A 19,645-nucleotide genomic window follows, 5' to 3' on the forward strand; every position below is an offset into this window, starting at 1 on the left:
GTCCAAGAATCTTTCGTCGTATAAATTATAATATTCTTAGAATGCATGAAAATGTTAAACCACTCGTCGTTAACGATCTCTGTACCTGAATAAAAAATTATCTGTGCGTATTACGTTATGTAAAACATAATATCATCTTCAGAACAGTGTTTCAGCAAGAACTTAGTAGACCTCATCGGAGTACAGATGAAGGTAACTGCTGCTGCAAGTCAGTTGATAGTCGACAGTGTCGCGCGTGCATATGTACCTATAGCTAAGTGTACATGGACGGTAATTTATTGTTTTTCTCTTGGCCGACCGTATGTACACGCATTGGCCGTGCTTATAATTATTTTTGATTTAACTAGAAGTTCACTGGGCACCGTTAAATTGCTTATAGTTACCACCAAACGTTGGGTAATGAAAAACAAAAATTAAAACGCGGGAGCCTCATCAGTGTGTGAACGATGGGTGACTGATGGCTGCCACCGTATTCAACACTGGACAATTAATAACTCTGGCTTCTATTGCATATTGGTTTTTTTTTTTTACATAAATCACATTCTGTTAAAAAAACGAAAATAAATTAAAAGCAAATTGTAGACGTGTCCGCTTAATTATTATGCGGTCAAGTGTACTACGAAAGGTAAAAATCGTTATTATTTCCTCTCGAGTCCTGGGGTATAAAAAATCAGCTTGTCAATTATTAGTAGCTATATATTGTGTTCAAATATTTTGTTTCCTAGAAAATAGTATAATAAGTGTAACGGCAAAACGCGCGCGTAAGTGAACATCCTGCCAGTCTGTTCTTAATTTCGTGTCTAAGACTTACCTACCTCCTACCTACCTACCTACCCACCCACCTATATATGTGGCATATTATCCAATACCCATACTAATAATAATAATTCTTGTAAAGTAATAGTAAGAACGGCTTCTAGTTTTTAAACAACGTATCATTAACCAATAGTGGTATTTGTCTAATAATATCAGGTTATCTTGATATATATATATGTATATATAATTACTTCGTTTCATGAAACAATAAATAACCTTAGCATAAGTAATTAAATTCTTATTAAAAAAAATAAACAAAACAATAACATAATATATGAAACAAGGCTGCCAAGTACATTGTACCTACACTTATTGTTGGTCTCGGTTGTGTAAATATACTCACTTTAGTTACAAAAATGTCGACGTCTGTTCAAGATATTGAAAACAATTGAACTAGATGCAGTGAGATAAGAAGATAGCTCGTCGCCTATAGTACCTACACCATATCGGAATCATTAAAAACGAAGGGCAGTGAAGCGAATACGAACCGAAAAGGAGTCGGACAGTCCAATTGTATTCAACGATGCATGTTGAATTCTCAAAATGCCAGGGTTGGGATCAAAGTAAATATTGAAATTTACTAATGATATCGACGGAGGAGAAAAATGTAAGAACGCTTCAAATAATATGCGTTGTACGGATATAAATATATTATATTTCGAAGGGGATTATAAATAAAAGGAAAACTGATGGTGTGTACCAGATTAATAAGGGGAAGTTTAAAAGAGGGACCTAGATAGATACTGAAAAAATCGACATAAAAATAAATCGAAACGATTTATAAAGAGTCATTCATTGTGTATGGACTATGGGATGTACATTTTAGATTTACTTGTAATAAACGAGAAAGTCGTCTGACGGAAATGAGTTGAAAAAGAGGTTAGACAGAATTTGTGGATTGGACATGTATGTACGTATGTATGTATGTATATAAGTATATGTGTTATGGCGACGTATAATTCATTTATAAAACGACTGTCGAAAACAAAAAGATAGAAGAATAATAAAATAATAAAAGTATTTCGGAATTGTGTATTTGCGATAGTTATCTCGAAGACAATTTTTCTTGACGTAAAAAGTTTAATCATGATACAGTAGAAACACGGGGTCTTTAAGTTTGAGCTTGACAATATTTTGTCGGTTTGAAATTACTTTGCCGTTTTATGGTGTTAACGCAGAGGAACTTTACGTGTATAATATGTTTTATAGTCAATAGTCAGACACCCGAGTCACTGTTTAAACACCGCCACGTATCGAAGAGAAGGATGAACATTCTAAAGAGAGAAAGATACACGATAACAAGCTCACGGTGTTTTAGCCCGCATCCCGTAAGGCGCCCTGCTAACTACTGTCGTTGATTGATCGGCAGCGGTGGCAGCCGATTAAACTTGAGTAGAAATTTGTCTCGTATATCCGACTTTCCATTAATTGACACCCTGGGCTTACAGTGGGAAGTATATTTCATAGGGTTAATCTCGGAGGTTTGTAAAATTAATTTCATCCCCCTGAATAATAATTGCTGTAGCCTGTAAGCATATATTATATTATTATTATTATTATTATTATTATTATGTATACACTGTATAGTAACAAACTATTATATTACATAATCAACTACAAGTTATAGACGCAGAAGATGGTTTCCATCAATTATTACCTTGAATGCTAAAAGTTATTCCTTTTTATTATTATCATTATAATAAACTTTAGAAGAAGACTATTTAGGCAAATCATTTTCTGCGATTTAACAATAAAAATGTATACTACTCGCTACTGCAGTTATTGCCGAAAAATATCTTGAAAGTATAATATCGATATTGCGAAAATAAATACTAAAGCGAAAACATATCGCGCTTCGCATAGTATCAATTTGACACGACACCGAATTCCGTAGCGATCTTTACACTACTACAGTATATAATCCTAGAAATTAAGCATTGTAGAAATTGAGCGCGTCGGAGGAAGGGTGATGAATGCCGTGATGGTTTTCTGGTGGAAAGGAGATGTTTACGGCCAATTTCGTGATTCACGACCTCTAACCACTGTCACTGAACGGCAGCAACAGCCACCGCCATCGACGACGAATTCACGGCGACATCTTAATCGCGTAATTGCTTATTAACCTCCCGGCGTCGGCAGTCTCGTCGTTCGGTCCGCGGCGTTAACAACACAAGCGGAATTAAAACGCATATTTTCCACCATTAATTCTGTTTCTGTACACATTCAATACGTACACGACACGTAATAATTATAATAATAATACAAACGCGGTATTCTTAATGGATCATGGGAGCTCGTGTATGACATAACGATAATTGATCACACACATACTCATATTATATACGTTGCAGTTCGTTCCAGAAATTGATTAACCGGTCTCTCCGGTCTCCGTCCTCCCTTCTCTCTCTCTCACTCTCTCTCACACACACACACACTCACTCTCCGCCGATCTTTTTTTCTCCATCGTTTTTCCCGTGTGTCTCGCATTATATTATTCTTCTCGGGGGCTTTGTCCGGTGGCCCGCGTTCGCCCGTCTGTTTGTTCTCCTCGTGCACTGGTGTGCTTCTGCTGCCGTGGCGGCGATCCTGACAAACCGGTTTTCGGCGCGCACTCTTTATATTATTATTATTATTATTACTATACCAGCCACCGCCGCCGCCGCCGCCGCCGCCGCCTCGGATTCCTCGGATTCACCGTCGTCTCGGTGTATCGGTGTCTCTCGGTCTCGGACGGTCGTCGTCGTTGCTCGTGAGCGCGCGCGCGCTCGTTCGCTCTCCGACCAATTTACGCATTGTTTTTCATTATTATTATTATTTTTCTCTCCGGTCCGAAAAAAGATAGCGCGAATCGCGTCGCTCGATCGTCTGCGGCTGTCGCGAGTCGGGTCGGCCGCCACCGCAAATAAAAGTATATTCTTTTTATTTTTCAATTTTAATTACCACCATTGGGAATATTATAATATATTATTATGTAATATGTACGGCGACGAGGCACTTATTATTACTATTATTATATACGGACACGCCAATCGTCCATCTGCCTCGGTGCAGTGTGCGCCGTCGCCGTCTGCGGGTCGACTTATCATCTATCTATCGTTTTATATATGGCCAAGTGGTAGGGTGGTACGCATAAAATATTGGCGTTCGAGTCGTAGGCGTATTGTGTTGTGTGCAGCGAGTGTGAGCGAGAGTATGCTAGCTATCGAGAGAGCGAGTAGGTATATAGTTTTCTTCTCCCGAGACTATTACTACTTAGCGGTGCGATGTACACCAGATTGTGCGTGTGTGCCCATATACATACGCGACGGATTTCTTCGAGCTATTATTATTGTTATTTTTTCTTTTCCAATTCTAATTTGGAGGACGACGGGAAACGCTGAACGGCGCACGCGCGTGTGTACGTGTGTGTCCCGTGCGAGTCCGAGATAAAAACCACCACCGGTCGGTCACTTACAATCCAATTCCATACACAATAATACGCACTATTATACGCATGTAAACGTTTCACACGTTTAATGGTTGATACTGATCGTCATCTTTTAACTGTGACTCTTAGGCTCTTATTTCTTATGAATTCGGTTTTAAACGATAAAATAACGATGTACCTATTATGTTTTATCGTTTTACGATTGTAAATAGTAGTACATTTAAATTCACAGTACAATAATATTATATTTTTCACGTTCGAAACGCGTATCCAAGTTAATTATGGTTAAACATTGGAAATAATTTGTGGTTTACACGAATTGTAAAACTTTTGTATATGTTTCTCGTCAAATTGCAAGTCGATATTTCAGCGTGTAGGTGCAAAAAAAAATTATAATAATACATTCCTAAAATTTTAAACCATTAATTGTTCTCTCATTTAAAAATTATAAAATCATTTTTTATACAGACGTAACGTGAAAAAATTTATTGTATTTGATATTTACAATAGATCCCACACAAATAATACCCATCAAGGCCGTGTCGGAATACTTCAAAACAAATTTCACTTATAATATTATATTATTATATTTTTATGATACATTATACGTTTATACGGCATCTATTCGTGTTCGTAAAATTTCGTATAACTACCGCAATTTAAATGGAAATATACGTTTGGATTTACGATCAATATAATAATATATCTATATCAGATTATTATATTATCCTACTGAAAGTATAATATTTTAGAAACATAAAAACCTGATTAATTTTATTCTCCGCCCGATTTAATAAAATAATATCTTACGTTGTTTAATATTTGTTCGTATACCATATATATTTGTTTGATATGATATTAAATTATATGCATTCGGTCAGTATTTTAATAAAATAACATTTTATTTATCACGGTCTTGGAGTAGGTATTCACTCATGTAATAATAATCGCGTTTGGTCTTTTTAAGTTTTGATTCATCGAAATACGAAACAGCATTAAAGATAATATAACAATATAGACGACAAGTGTTTTGGATTTTGTTTCATATAAACCGAATAATGAAGATTAAAAAATGTCGATGTGATTTTTTTTCTTCGACGTCAGTAGTATTATACTATTATGTAGGTTTAGCACGATTTTGGATATTGCGCATTTATTACCAATGTTAATGCTAAAATCTAACCATTGTGTGCGGTGTTTAGTACTTTTAATTCGGTAGATAAAATCGCAGCAAGGGGAGGAATTATTTCATTTTATGTTGTTTTTTTTTCGAATTTATCCAACGTACGCACCCTTTAAAACGTCACGTTTGAATCGATATCGACGCGCATCACTTGCTACTGCCGCAGCAGCAGCCGTCACGCCGTCAATCGCAACTGCGAGACACAAAAAGAAGAATCGTGTCCGTACAGTATTATTATTATATATACACCTAACCCCCACACTTCTTTATGCACTAACCTGGACCACAGGATGGGACGTAGTCCCCATAATAATAATATGAAAAAAAATCCGTGAAACCACCACCGTAAAAAAAAAAACCAAAAGAACCAAATCGCCAGAACGACGAAATCCCATCAAACCCGCGTAATGGTATTTTCAAACGGAGCGTTATTAACGCGAAGGATATTGTATTATTATTATTATTATTATTATTATACAATCGATGGAAACATATTTTTCGCCTGGCCGAACGCGTTCATTTTATATCATATATCTGATCGACGTGAGTGCGCCTGCACATATCGGTAGGTATAGGTTTGTAGATAGGTCGCGTTTTGATCAGTATATAAGCATTAATACATACGTCTTATTATTATTATTATTTATTATTTTACGCACTAGAAAATAATTGTTAATTATTTATACGTATAAAATGTATAGAAGAAGAGAAGGTGTACGCAGCGACGACGCGTGTATATGTGTAAGTACGAGAGCGTGTAAAAAAGATTGTCGTCTACCGATAAAAAAAAAAAAATAATAATAATAAAAAAAAAAAAACCGAAGCATTTGTCAAGTACTCCGGTGAACTCGGTTGACCCCGCTCCACCGCCGTGCTCTTCCATACTAAGACCCATAAATCACGGACGCCATTCCGCCCGCGCGACCGTTCCAGTTTAATGAGTTTGTTATTATTTTAGTCGCATTGTATATTATATCGTTGCGCGTGTGCCTTATAAACGGATAAGTCGAACACCACCGGTCAGCAGTTCGCGTGTGTTTACGATAAATCTGAGAGAGATTTAACCCTATTCCTCTTCATCATGGTTAGGTTTTCCGGAATTGTGGGAGGGAGAAACGAATACAAAAAGTACGGTAATTTTTTTTTTTTTTTTATTGCTATTCTTTATCATCTATTAAAATGGACCAAGAGACAAGAGTGCAATTTAAAATATGCATAAACAGCATAAATATGTGTTTATATCTTTATAGACCGCTGACAATTTAAACATGTCATTATCTTAATTGTGTATTATAATATGATAGACGATGGTCAATTGCATCTAATATAGCATTGTTGACAAACCGTATCGTAGAAGATAATTTTAAGTCTTTTCTGGTAGGTCTATAAGCATTTTCAACATTTGCTGCTGAGTGCTAAGTCAAAATAAAGTTAGAAAAAAGTACCTAGTGGTCTTTGTTAATTTAGTAGAAGGGTGAGTGGTTTAATGAGACTTGCTCCGTAAGTCTTAAAACTTAGGCCGCTACTGTGATGAATATATCCATGTGATATAATCCTTCGTCGATAATATTCTTTGTCCGTGGTTGACTTTAATATGTAAAATCCACTTAGTTCCTCTGACGGGATTTTAATAAAAAACTTGTGAATAATAATTGGCTACAGAAGATTGGGATTCGACGCGAAGATATACCTTTGCACGGGCACTTAGTACTTATATTTTATGGGAAATATAAATTTATTATAATTTATACCTATAACCTACCTATCTAATATACCTAATAATAATAGCTGGTATATAATGATAATAATGGTTGGGCGCGGGTGACGACGATGAGACAATCAGTCTTACAGTGTACCGTGCATAAACGACGGCTTTTATTGGACAATCGTCTGTTATGCGTTGAATATAAAAAGTACAAAAACGTCAACATCGGCAGCTTGGAAGGACATTAATTGGAAACCGGACGGACAGTTTTGCGCGAGTAACAACGACGGCGGCGATAGATGCCGAAGATAACGTCGGCGGAACAATTGTGGGGACGGAGTAAAAAAAAAAATTATAATATAATAACAATAATAAACGGGATCTTTCGATGGCGACTTTAGAGGTCATTATCAAACGCGCCACACTACACACGCATATTATATTATCTCGCGATACTATAGGTAATATTATTATTATTGCACGTTATATACGATGCTTGCAGTCCAGAGCAATAATAATAATAATAATGCTCAGCCCTACCGTTGTTGCACTTGTCAGCTATGTGCATGTGCTGCAATGCGTAATATTATTCTATTTATTATTATAATATTATAATGATATTGTTGTGTAAATTTGCTGTAACGATCACTTTTGTCAATAATTGTAGGTATATATAATTGTCGCATGGTACAATGGTGTTATTTTTTACACGGTCCCTATGTGTATGCAACTTAAATAGAGGTACTCATGTGTATTATATTCGTTTGTTTGTGTATCCGCAGGAAAGAAAAACATTCAGCGATGAGGAGAAGGTAGCCGTCGCCACTAACCATCGTCGTCGCCACTGCCGTCATGCACAAGTATCACCAACAGCACTACGACGACAACAACCACCACTATCGCCACTGCCACAACTACCTCTATAATCACCACCGATGCTGTCTCGCCGCGGTGTTTCTACTGCTAACCGTCGCAATCATCAGCCCCGGACGAGCTGAACATGGTAAGCATACCACCACTCGCATTGTATATATACTTATAAGTTATAAGCACACTAATAGCGTATAATATTGCCCAAATGACGGCATTGTATTATTATAATACGTATTATATTATTATATTGTATCGTTTCTCGCTGTTCACTTTACTACAATACTAATATCAACCGTTATTATTGTTTTGAATCGGAAATGGCCGACATATGGCATAGGTACTCGAAAACCCACTCGACTATATCTCGTAATGCGTACAATATTTTAAATAATATATATTATAGGTAGGCAATAGTATCGTGTTTCTATTACACACACCCGCCCACCAATAGTATTCCTCTCTGTCGCGTGTGTTCTCTAGTCAAGTCTTCCCGCAGCAGAAGCATCAATGGTAAAACCTTATTGAAATATAGTAGTATAGTACCTACCCATCTACATCTGATTAATATATTATTATATTTTTAAAGTGATGAATTATCGTGTTTTCGCCACAATACATTACAGATACCTATATATGATATTACCTCAAAGATATAATCGTTGTTTCCAAATATTCATAGTGTATGTGTTTTAATTTATATGTTATTACCAGCCCGATTTCTAGCCACTCCACATCAGTACATCACTCCTACTCCCGTGCGTGTACGACGTTCTTTTGTTTTGCTAGCGATTTACAAATATTAGTTTAATACTTGTCGACTTGGGAAAGTATGCGTGGAAATATACTCACCAGTTCCCATAAAAAAATAAATACGTATCCGGTCGTTAAAATGTCACGTGTCTCACGTAAAAACACGTCTCCGACGGTACACTCATAAATTACTACATCATAGTGTGTTTGTGTATATATAATATATGCCGCGTGTACTTTATGGGCGACTTTTTTTTTTCTGTTGAATCTTAAAATCAAAATCGATTGCAGTCACGTTTAAATGTTGTTTTACACGTAATCTGTTTTAGATTTACTACACCGAATAATATTAATAGAATACTTGTCATGTTAACGTTATTTATCAACGTTTATATACCCCTAATTAATGTAATGTTATAACTTTTAAATGTTTAGTCTTGCATTTAATGTTTAAATAAAATCTATCAACGTCATATTAAAATATTATGACATTTTGTCATTTAAACAATATATATAACTATAAAAGGTAAAATATTTTCTGAACTTTAATTTTCAAAATAATTTAAATTGTTTAAATTAATTTATACCTTACTCAATGTTATAAGATATAGCTGCTTATAATTCTATTTTTGAATTCGGTTGTGTTGATGGATCGTCAAATTATCTGATGTGTCCTTTTTTTAATAATACTTTTTAATAATTTAGACTAGTTTTGTCTAGTGTGTATAATTTTATGTTAGTGAATTATCTAGTATAATATATTTGACTTATAATAATTTATATATATATAGGGTTTAACTATTGTTATAATGTTTTCCTTTTTTTTTTTTTTTTTTTGAAACATTCAAATAATATTTAGTCCCTCTACGAATTTACGTTTATATTTCAAAGAGTTTACAAAAAATATTTTTATTTTATAAGTTTCCTATTCGCATATTTTCTCCACTTACCATAGCTCTCAAATTTACTCAATTTTGTTGTATTGCTCGGTATACTGCACTATCTAATTCAATCCTCATTCGTAACAAAATATGGTAGAAGAAAAGCTACGTCAAAGCCGTGTGTAAATACGCCACCTGAGCACATAATATTATATTATAGGTACTTAATAAATGTCTAAATGTTTTCATCATCGATATTTTTATGTTATGAATATTATAATTACATTTTAATATTGCTTGTTTTAAAGCGTTTTATTGCATTTACTACGGGTTGTGTTAAATTATAATAATTCCATATTATTTTCCTAAAAAACAGTTATAACATTATTTACTTTCACGAAACTTTATATTTTAATAACTTTTAATAACAACGTTGACACGCGAGATTTAATTGCGTCTGCGTAGAACATTTTTTTTTAAGTGTATTCCAGACATCTTTCGGTATACGACTTTCACTGTAGAGCTATTTCAAGAGTGGCCCATCATACACGTCATCGGTTTGTCTGACGTGAAAGATATTTTTTTTTGTCAGTTGCTGCAAATAATAAAGTCTTTTTCTAAAACGTTGATTTTTTCTTTTTTTTCACACACATGTAAAAATTAATATAATTAAACAACGACACGCTGCATGCGTTCTCGAAATTGAAAATTATTTTTATATACATATAACTATGCGCGGCGACAACGCGAATAAGAGATCAAAGCATTTATATTAATTCAATATATTATTCCATTTAAACTAGTAACCGTTACTATATTTTTATACCCTATGCATTTACACATATAGTTGGTACTTAAGCTACTATACAACTATTGAACTATACCGCTATTACTTATATACGTACGCGCATTATTATTGTATTTTTAAAACACACACAAACAAACAAACGCGCGTATTAATCTTTCATTTTCTATGCACACAACAACGACAGCGCACGGGCGACGGCCAATCAACGCAGTAGGAACGAATTTCGTGCGCGCATTCTTAAATCAACATGCCCGGAGACTCCCTGGGGCCTTTTCCCGCACGACCGTCCGCTACCCCGCCGCCACCTTCTGGTTTTCGTGTACCGCCACCGCCGGAGCGGTCCGTAAACGCGCGTGACGTTCTCGATATTATTATTATATTATTCTCTCTCAGAGTCTCGGGGTTCGTATCATTTTATGAGGCCGTTTAAAAACAAAACAAAACTACCTATGTAAATAACGTATAAGGTATACACACGAGGTAATTTAACATATTTCTTCACTATACCTATATAATATACTCGTATATATTACGTATATAATATACAGCATTTCTTATTTATAGATATACACATACTACTCATAACAAACGAGTGAAACCAACACCATTATTATCTATATGTATATACTGGACTCTTCTCTATGTATATATTATATTGTATAAATAAACTTATACCTTCACTGGTCAAAACCGTCAAACTCGTACTAATATATTATATCACATATGTATCTATTGATATATATATATATTTGTACAGGCACCCTCCCGCGAAGACTTAACCTCAGTGACTATATATATTGTATGTATGAATATATGTAATATCTATACTATATTTGGTGTGACGGGGTCGTCTGTATAATATATATATATATATATATATATATATAACGTATGTATACTGTGTATAGCTTGCGAGCAATAACATTTACAACGTCCATTACGCTTTGATGGGCGAAACCACGAGACGCTTCTAATGTGTCCATCATTCTTCTTGCTGCTGTGTCCATGGAGGCTTTCCGGAGGACTAAAAAAAAAGTCGCCAACATTGCTGTACACGGGCAAATGGGTCGTAAATGAGATATATTAAACGTAATCGGTATCTTGAAACACTACGCGAACTATCAGCTTTATATATATATTGCAATTTTGTCCCAGAGCTATAATGTATATAAGTATACGTAAAAGGGATGGGGGAGGAGTGATTTCAAAAATGTCGCAGAGAAAAATATGTCCCTCCGATCCGTACAAAATCGTGGTAACAGCTTTTTAAACCGTTACGGCTATCATCCATAACACTAAATGCGTTCAATAAACGTTTTTCTACTTTTGTTTCTGTTACCGCTTTGTATATATATTATATTTTTTGTATTTTTTCGGTTTTTTATAAGCACTCACGAATACGGATTTTCAAAAATCGCTTAGAAATGAAACAAATACATATTTTTTGTTCCCATATTATTTGTTTGTCAAATAAATCATTTAAAGCGTCCATTACTATAGAACTTTTAAAACTTAAAGCTTGGCTTAACTCGTACATATACATACTTACAAGCAACATATATACACACTAGTGTCCAGCCAATAGTTTTATTTTTTTTGTAGAATCCATCATACGCGTGATGTGTGAATACAAACACGACGCAGCCGTCTTCTTGGAAAACCATAATAAATTCTAAAATAATTTAACATGCGTACAAATTACACTCAACAAACTATTTGTCTAAAACAAATAATAATTAAAAAATACTAAATGAACTAGACGTGTATTAAATAATGTTCACCGCGCGTGTCCTAGGGAAAACTTGACGTTGACGCATTTTTTATTATTATTATACCATCATTATAAACTAAGCAGCTAAAGAAAAACGGACACACACACAGAAATCGTATAGGTGCATAGAATATACATATACTTTATTAATATACACGTAACCGGGCCGCCCGTGGGAGTAGAAAACGTTTATTACGCCTGCATATCGCGTAGAAGAGATGTATCCTCATTGTTTATTCATACGTTCCTCTCGACTCTCTCGACAATCCGTTTATTGTTTTATTATTTTAATTCTGGACGATGGCGGCGACGGCGACGGCGACGAGTACGAGTACGTATATATAGAAACAAATAACGAAATGGATTGAACTCCCACGAGACTCCAATTAAAAAAATTAAAAACTAAATACAAAACGATTCGAAAACAGACGTGAGAAAAAGATTTTTTTATTAAGAAACGGCCTTTCAGTTAACTATACTTAACATAATCTTTCTCCCACTACCACCACCGCCAAACACAGACACTCACTTGTAAACGCGGATTTAGGGTCATGCTATTATCAAATTTCAGAAACTCATAAAGCGGGTTCGAAAATACGTTGTTTTGACCTAACATCGTGTGTATGTCTCTCTCAATGATTGTGATCCACTACTGCAGGAGAAGAGAGACAAAATGAGAATGAAAAAGAAAAAATCAGAGACGTCCATCTATATGTACGTATAGTTTCTGGCTACGATTCGTATACCTTATCCCGCAATGCATTGTTGTATTTTCGTATAACATCACACGAGACAAACATCACCGCCTATTCGTGTTCGGCTTTGTTCAGTTACGACGACGGGAGGGATGTATGTATATATATATATTTAGTATAGGGTCTTTAATTGAAATGGCGCAGGTTCGAAAATCCCGTTTGAAAGGTTTGTCCGTGTATAGTATGATATAAGTTTATATATATAAATATATCATAAAGTGTATACACACATACGCATTATTGTTTGCTTTTCGATAAACATCGGCTCTGGTTGTGCGGAATTTCGCGAGAAAAAAAATAATACAAACTCCGCTGCTAGATTAGGAGGCCACCGCATAATATTTTCCGAATAAATTTTCTTATTATATTTTTTTTTCGAAACCTCCCTGCGTGACAGACCTCGCCGCCAGTTGGACGTTCTCCCGGGAAAGAAAAATGAGAACCGGCCGTACAATAACGCAATATTCCCCTCTCGCGCTCTGTTACTTACGCGCGGGATACGTGCACGCCGCACAACCGTGTGTCATACATGTTGGTTTTGGCTGCGGGCCCGTGCGCCGGGGAAACGTAATCTCATTACCGCCGCCGCCGCTGCCTCTTCTGTCCGCCTCGTCTTTCTTCACTCGCTCGCTCTGCCACGGCAACAGAGTCGTCCGAAGAGGGTTGGGCGGCGGTGGTGCGTGTGTGTTTCTCGTGCAATTGCCGCCGCCCGATCGATATATGCCGTCGTCGTCGTCGTCGTCGTCGCAGTCGTCGTCGGCCGACGGGCGGGCGGGAGGATGGCAGTCGGCAATGACGGCGCGGCGAAGGTGAGCCGTACGCGAACGGGGTGGGTAGGTGAAGAGTATCACGTTTTCCGCGTTGGGTTACCTCGCGCGCCGCACCGTCACCGACGATATTTACGAGCTCATCCGTCTGTGGTGGTGGTGTGTGCGCCGCGCGCGTTATGACTGTGATTCACGTGATGTTGCCGCGTAAATCATTCGTCATGTACGCGAGGCGGCGGCGGCGGCGACGGCGGCGTTATTATTATTATTATTATTATTATTATCATCATCATCATCGTCATCGTTATTATTATTACTGCTACTACGAACACACGAGCGTATACTACAGAGAGAACACTATAGGTCTATAGCTCATACCTGAAACTGGTATATACCACGATATAGAAAGTGTATATATGTATATATATGTATTATTATGGAGAATAATATATATATATATATATAGTGGTGCAGTGCGTGCGTCGTTTAAAACCGTGGCAAAGCCGCCACCGTCATCGTCGTCATCACGACGAAGTTTTTTTTCCCGTTCTTTTATCTGTAGTCCGGATACGGTACACGAATTCTTTTCCGCGCCGTAATAATGTTACGTGCAGTGTATTATCTGTGTGCGAGACCATATTATATTGTTATTATATTATTATGTATCCTTGCTCGTTGTGGTCTAGTCTTTTGATATAGTATGCATGCAGGACTTTTAAGTTGTTAGAAGAGGGGTGGTACGCTTGGCGAATCCATTTCCTGGTCGTGTTCGATGTCTGTTGTGGTGTTTAGAATTGGTGGAACGCGCATATATTTCGTCTCTCGGGAATACGGACGTTTATTTATACACTTCTGCGATCGATACTTCCTGTCGATTTTTCCCCTCCGATCTGCAACAGCCGTAGAGCTTTTATACGGTATATGTTTAGGACTCTAGGGTTGTGAACTGGTTTATTGTATTTACAAATATATATTATATTTGTACGCTCGTTATATGTACATGCGTACATCACAAAATATGAGTAGTATTACGCATATAACAGTTTTTTTGACACCTATGCAGTTTATCACGGAACCTATATTATTGGATTACAAAAATCGTTGGAAAAAGTACTGGATAAACGTTGGTCGTGTATTCTCCCCGAAAATCTAATATAATTACATTTTATATTATACTGTAGGCTCCTGTAAATATTTGCATACGCTGCGTACTTTTGATCATTTTCATTTTCATACGGTATATTTTGAATTAAATGTACAAAATATAAAACTTTTTTTCCCGCAATCGTAATATTGCACAATATTCGTTTTATCGTCGTTATCGTCATCCTCTATAAACGATTATTATATTATAGGTACCTATATTATGATAGACTCCCACGTAATTATGTTTGAACCTGTGTAATGTGCAAAAAATCGTTAAATAAGTTGCTACAAAAACTAATAAATCTCGCTATATCGTAGATCAAGGACATTTCGTTTACATGAACATCAGCTGTTATGTAAACCGACCAAATATAATATCTCCGATAACTAATCTACCACCAAACCGTCGTGTTGTTCTCACACTCACACAAACAGGCTTTCTGAAAATTTTTGATATTTATTATATTTTTGAATTTTTTGTTTTGTTTTTCTTTTAAATATTTATTATATATACAACTCGTAAATCGTGCGTGATCGAAATTTTATATCTTCGTGTGAATAAATAAAATATGTTAATTATTATTGTTATTGTATACTCGACCTAATTAAACCAATGGCGTCGGTATAATTTTCAATCGATATAAAACCCTTTATCGTGTGATTAATGGTAATTAATAATAACTTCTATAATATCATAGATATAGGTCACGGCTATACAGTATGGTGGTGGTCTTCGGGTATAATGTAACTTCAATTTTCAGATCACTTTTACTACTTCGACTCAGTAGCAACAGACCAGAGGTCTTATTCTTAATGATATGTATGTTAAAGGCTTATATACATATATTATATATTATAATAGTATAACGATTATTAAGCGACAGATAATGTGCAAAGATAGATATCGTGCTGCTATCGTCGGCGTCGTCGTCCGAGAACGATTACTAATGAGAGTGCTGTTTAAAACACCCATAACCTAAATAGTGTACATTTTACATTATCGTTGGGACTTTTTTTTCAAACTATAAATGTGTTGAAAAAGACAGGTTTTCGTGATGACCATAGCAATTGGCAGCGGCGGCCAATATCGTAATCAACAATCTAAATGGTTTTTTATTTGTCTGTATTTGTTGTTTACGGCGCATTTTTAATCTCGTCGGAACCGCACTAGTTATTGTGTCGGTAAATCGGAGGACATTAAACACGTGTAAAAAATAATTGTCAACCATACGTACTTTCGCCTTCTACCGGAGTATACTACTTAACAATATAATATTATATTTGTTTATTACAATATTAAGCGTGTGTAATACGGATACAAACTTGGCACGGGACTGTTCAAGTCCGTACCGCAAATGCGCTAACCGTGTTTAGTGACAGGTGCCGCAAATATATATATATATATATTATAAACATATACACGATCTAGATGGCAATTATCATCTGGAGATTATTTACTTAGGAACAGTCCTCCACGGAGTGCTGTACACACTGTGTGCAGTCGTATGTTGCAGTATGTGTGTACATATGTGTTTATAATACATAAACATATATCATATAGCGTACTTTATGTATGCATCAAAGTTTAATCTGCCTTTGCTGTACATTGTATGGTCAGTAGTTTTAACTCTTCCGCGAATAACTACCGCGCCACGAAAATTTCCGAAATGTAGGACGACATAAATAATGCAAAGGAATTTATTATGTGCCATAAGTTGAATATAAAGTTATTCGTCGAAATTACAGTATGAATATTGTATATATAATAATTAATAACAGTGACCGTCGTCAGTACTTATTTAATGTTCTAGAAACGATTATTTATTTATTAGTATTATTATTATTTTTTTACACCAACTCACTAAATTATTTGTTTTCAATGTATACCTATATCCTCTCTTTAAAAGAAACTCTTTTACTGCATAATAGTTGTACTTAATTATATAACTTGAACAAATAATCACAATAAATACGACACATACAATAATAGGCGTGTATTTATTTTTTTTTGATATGTGAAAACAATATGTATTCTTATTATTTACTTATTACGCCTATATTTAAGTTTACCTTAATTTATTATTTACCTCATTTACTTGTATATAGGTACTTTTTTAAATTCCGTCGAATACAAATAATTTGAAACTATAAAAAGCTATTTTTGTAAAACATATTTTAAATTGTATTATATTTAAGTCATCTATAGCACGCAAAAATTACATTTTGTAATGAACATAATTAAATTTATTTTATTATAAAAATATTTACTGTACAAGTATACACACATATTTACACTATAAGTCTATAATAGTATGTATACAAGTTGTTTCGCCGTATATTTTTGTTCATATCATACTCCTGTTTTGAATCAAAACGTTTATAACTAAAGTTCATTAGATAAGTACTTAATATTAATCAATAACTCAACATTTTTTTAAATATTAACATTTAGTAACTTAATTGATCTATATTAGTCGTCTCAGGTTATTTTTAGAAAAAATAAAATAAACATATATTTACTTATTGTAAGTATAGGTAGGTAAAAAATTACATTATAAAATATTATAACATATATTATTCCAATTTATTTAAAAAAATAATAAACTACAGCATTGTATATTGATCAAAGTCATAAATAACTCTTTTAGATTTTTTCGACGTCATCTTTTATCATTATTTTTAAATGACAAATGTGACGGTGTGGAAATGGCTACTGTGATGACTGACTGCAATTATTCGATATATAAAAAAAAAAACACACACACAAACACATTTTTATGGGATTTTTCAGTGGTAACGCCAGAGCAAGTGCACACGTGGTAGTAAATTTGTTGTCCTCTCCTCATCTGTTTATCTCACGTCCCTGGAAATAACTCTTCACACGCCGTAAACACAAATTAGCTGTCCGCGCCCTGTTTATCCACGCACGCTGCACCAACCGTCGACCGAAGCCTCATTAAGTCAGTCACTCCGATCCCTTTTAGTAAGAATAATATTAACGAGTTAACGCGACTCGCGCGTGTATATCCTTTAGTGTATCTATATATATTATATTGTGTGTATGTGAGCGAGTCGCTTCTACATGATGTTTACAAAAATAAAATTCCATAGCTTCTACCGACTAGAGAACAATGACTTTGTTTCCTCTCTCCGACCATTTGTAAACGCCACGTCGGAACAAATGTCCCGGAATCGCGATGACAGCGAATAAAATATATTATTACGATGTATTTTTTTCATTCGATACACGTTGTATGCAACGTGTATATATAAAATGTGTACGTGTGAAGAAAAAAGACTTGCACTCTGATAAATTGGTGCACAGGCCTCGCCGCAGGTTAATAATTAGTAATGAGATCTCTTTTTTTTTATTTACTTTTTTTATTTACTTTTTTTTTTTACTATTATTCCTTTGTCAATTGTGGCCCGTCCGAATAATAATGATAATAATATTTACCTAATTACGTTTCCGTTTTTTGTTTTCATATGTATTATAATATTGTGTATACATTTCACCTACACATACAATCAAAATACCGATAAGCAATTAAAATGTGTACCGCTCTCTAAGTGTGTATTAATAATAATATTTAAATAAATATACTATATATTTCGCCCCGAAGCTGAGCCGTGACTGCTGCCGCGCCATAGCTGCTGGCTGTCCGTCGGACACTGTATAGTATCGTATTATAAACTAGATTATGGAAATCGTACTACTGCATGCAGAATGACTATTATTAATAGTTATATATATATATATATGTATTATCAAACATCGTATTATACCTATATGGTATTAAAAAAAGTTATTGTATAGATTTCAGCACTCATAAAGAAGTAAACTCCGTGAAAAAAAAATATTACACTTTATAAACGATGAAATGGTATGGTATATAAATGACTGTGTAGATTTCCATATACATTTATGCATAAAAATAATAACGTAAACGTTCATAAAGCTCTAGACGACGGAATAGTATAAAAAAACTCCTTTTAATAAAAATATAAATACTTACAATCCAATTGTTTATTTTGTGATCCCACGAATTATAATATTATAATAATTATGCGTAATTTGTAAATTAATATCACTCAACAACGTCGGAACGGATCATTTGAGGATTTGTGGTCGGGTAGTCTGTTACATATTTCCACCGGACATTCTGATTGAAGCAGGTGAAATAGGTTCAACGATATCGATAGCGGCGCCTTTTTCGCTTTGCGAAATTGAATCTAAACCACAAAAAAAACTAATCTGGGCGTGTTTTATATATACGATATATCGTTATGGTCATCGTGTAACTGGATATTAATGCATCCACATAGGAATTTTTCTGAAATGTTATTTCGCAGTGACTATAATAATATAATATCCTGTACACCCATGTGCGTATTATCGTTGTTATAAAACACACCCATCACCCCAGCGGGGGATGGACATGAAAATCTTAAGTTTCCGTTGTTAGGTTTAAAAATACCGCACCACGCATATAAGATATACCACTGTATCGCCAAATCGCTTTAAAACATTGTCTGGTGGTATTTACTCATAGGGTCTTCGTATACATATACACACCACCTCACATGAACGTTTGTTTAATATTATATTCCGCGGTAGCGGAAACGAAACCAGGACAACAGGTCCCACTTATGTATGGGTAAGTCTGCACGGAACCGGTTGGGGATTAAAAAAAAATAATAATTATAAAACATTCAGAGATTACTACATTATTAAACTATACTCAAGATTGGCTAATAAGCGA

General features: G+C 35.0%; 1 protein-coding gene across 8 annotated transcripts in view; it reads left to right on the forward strand.

Annotated features, from left to right (window-relative positions):
- LOC112601818 (ephrin type-B receptor 1-B) overlaps positions 1–19,645 on the forward strand; it is a 122,796-nt gene that overhangs the window by 42,982 nt on the left and 60,169 nt on the right. For all 8 annotated transcript variants that reach the window (XM_025349630.1, XM_025349613.1, XM_025349622.1 and 5 more), the window contains exon 2: positions 7,914–8,134. In XM_025349630.1, the coding sequence (XP_025205415.1) occupies positions 7,984–8,134 (151 nt within the window). In that variant the 5' untranslated portion in view covers positions 7,914–7,983. The remainder of the gene's footprint in view (positions 1–7,913; positions 8,135–19,645) is intronic.

Source organism: Melanaphis sacchari, unplaced genomic scaffold (genome assembly GCF_002803265.2).
Source record: "Melanaphis sacchari strain LSU unplaced genomic scaffold, SCAv2.0 Contig0_pilon_pilon, whole genome shotgun sequence".
NCBI classification, from domain to species: Eukaryota; Metazoa; Arthropoda; class Insecta; order Hemiptera; family Aphididae; genus Melanaphis; species Melanaphis sacchari.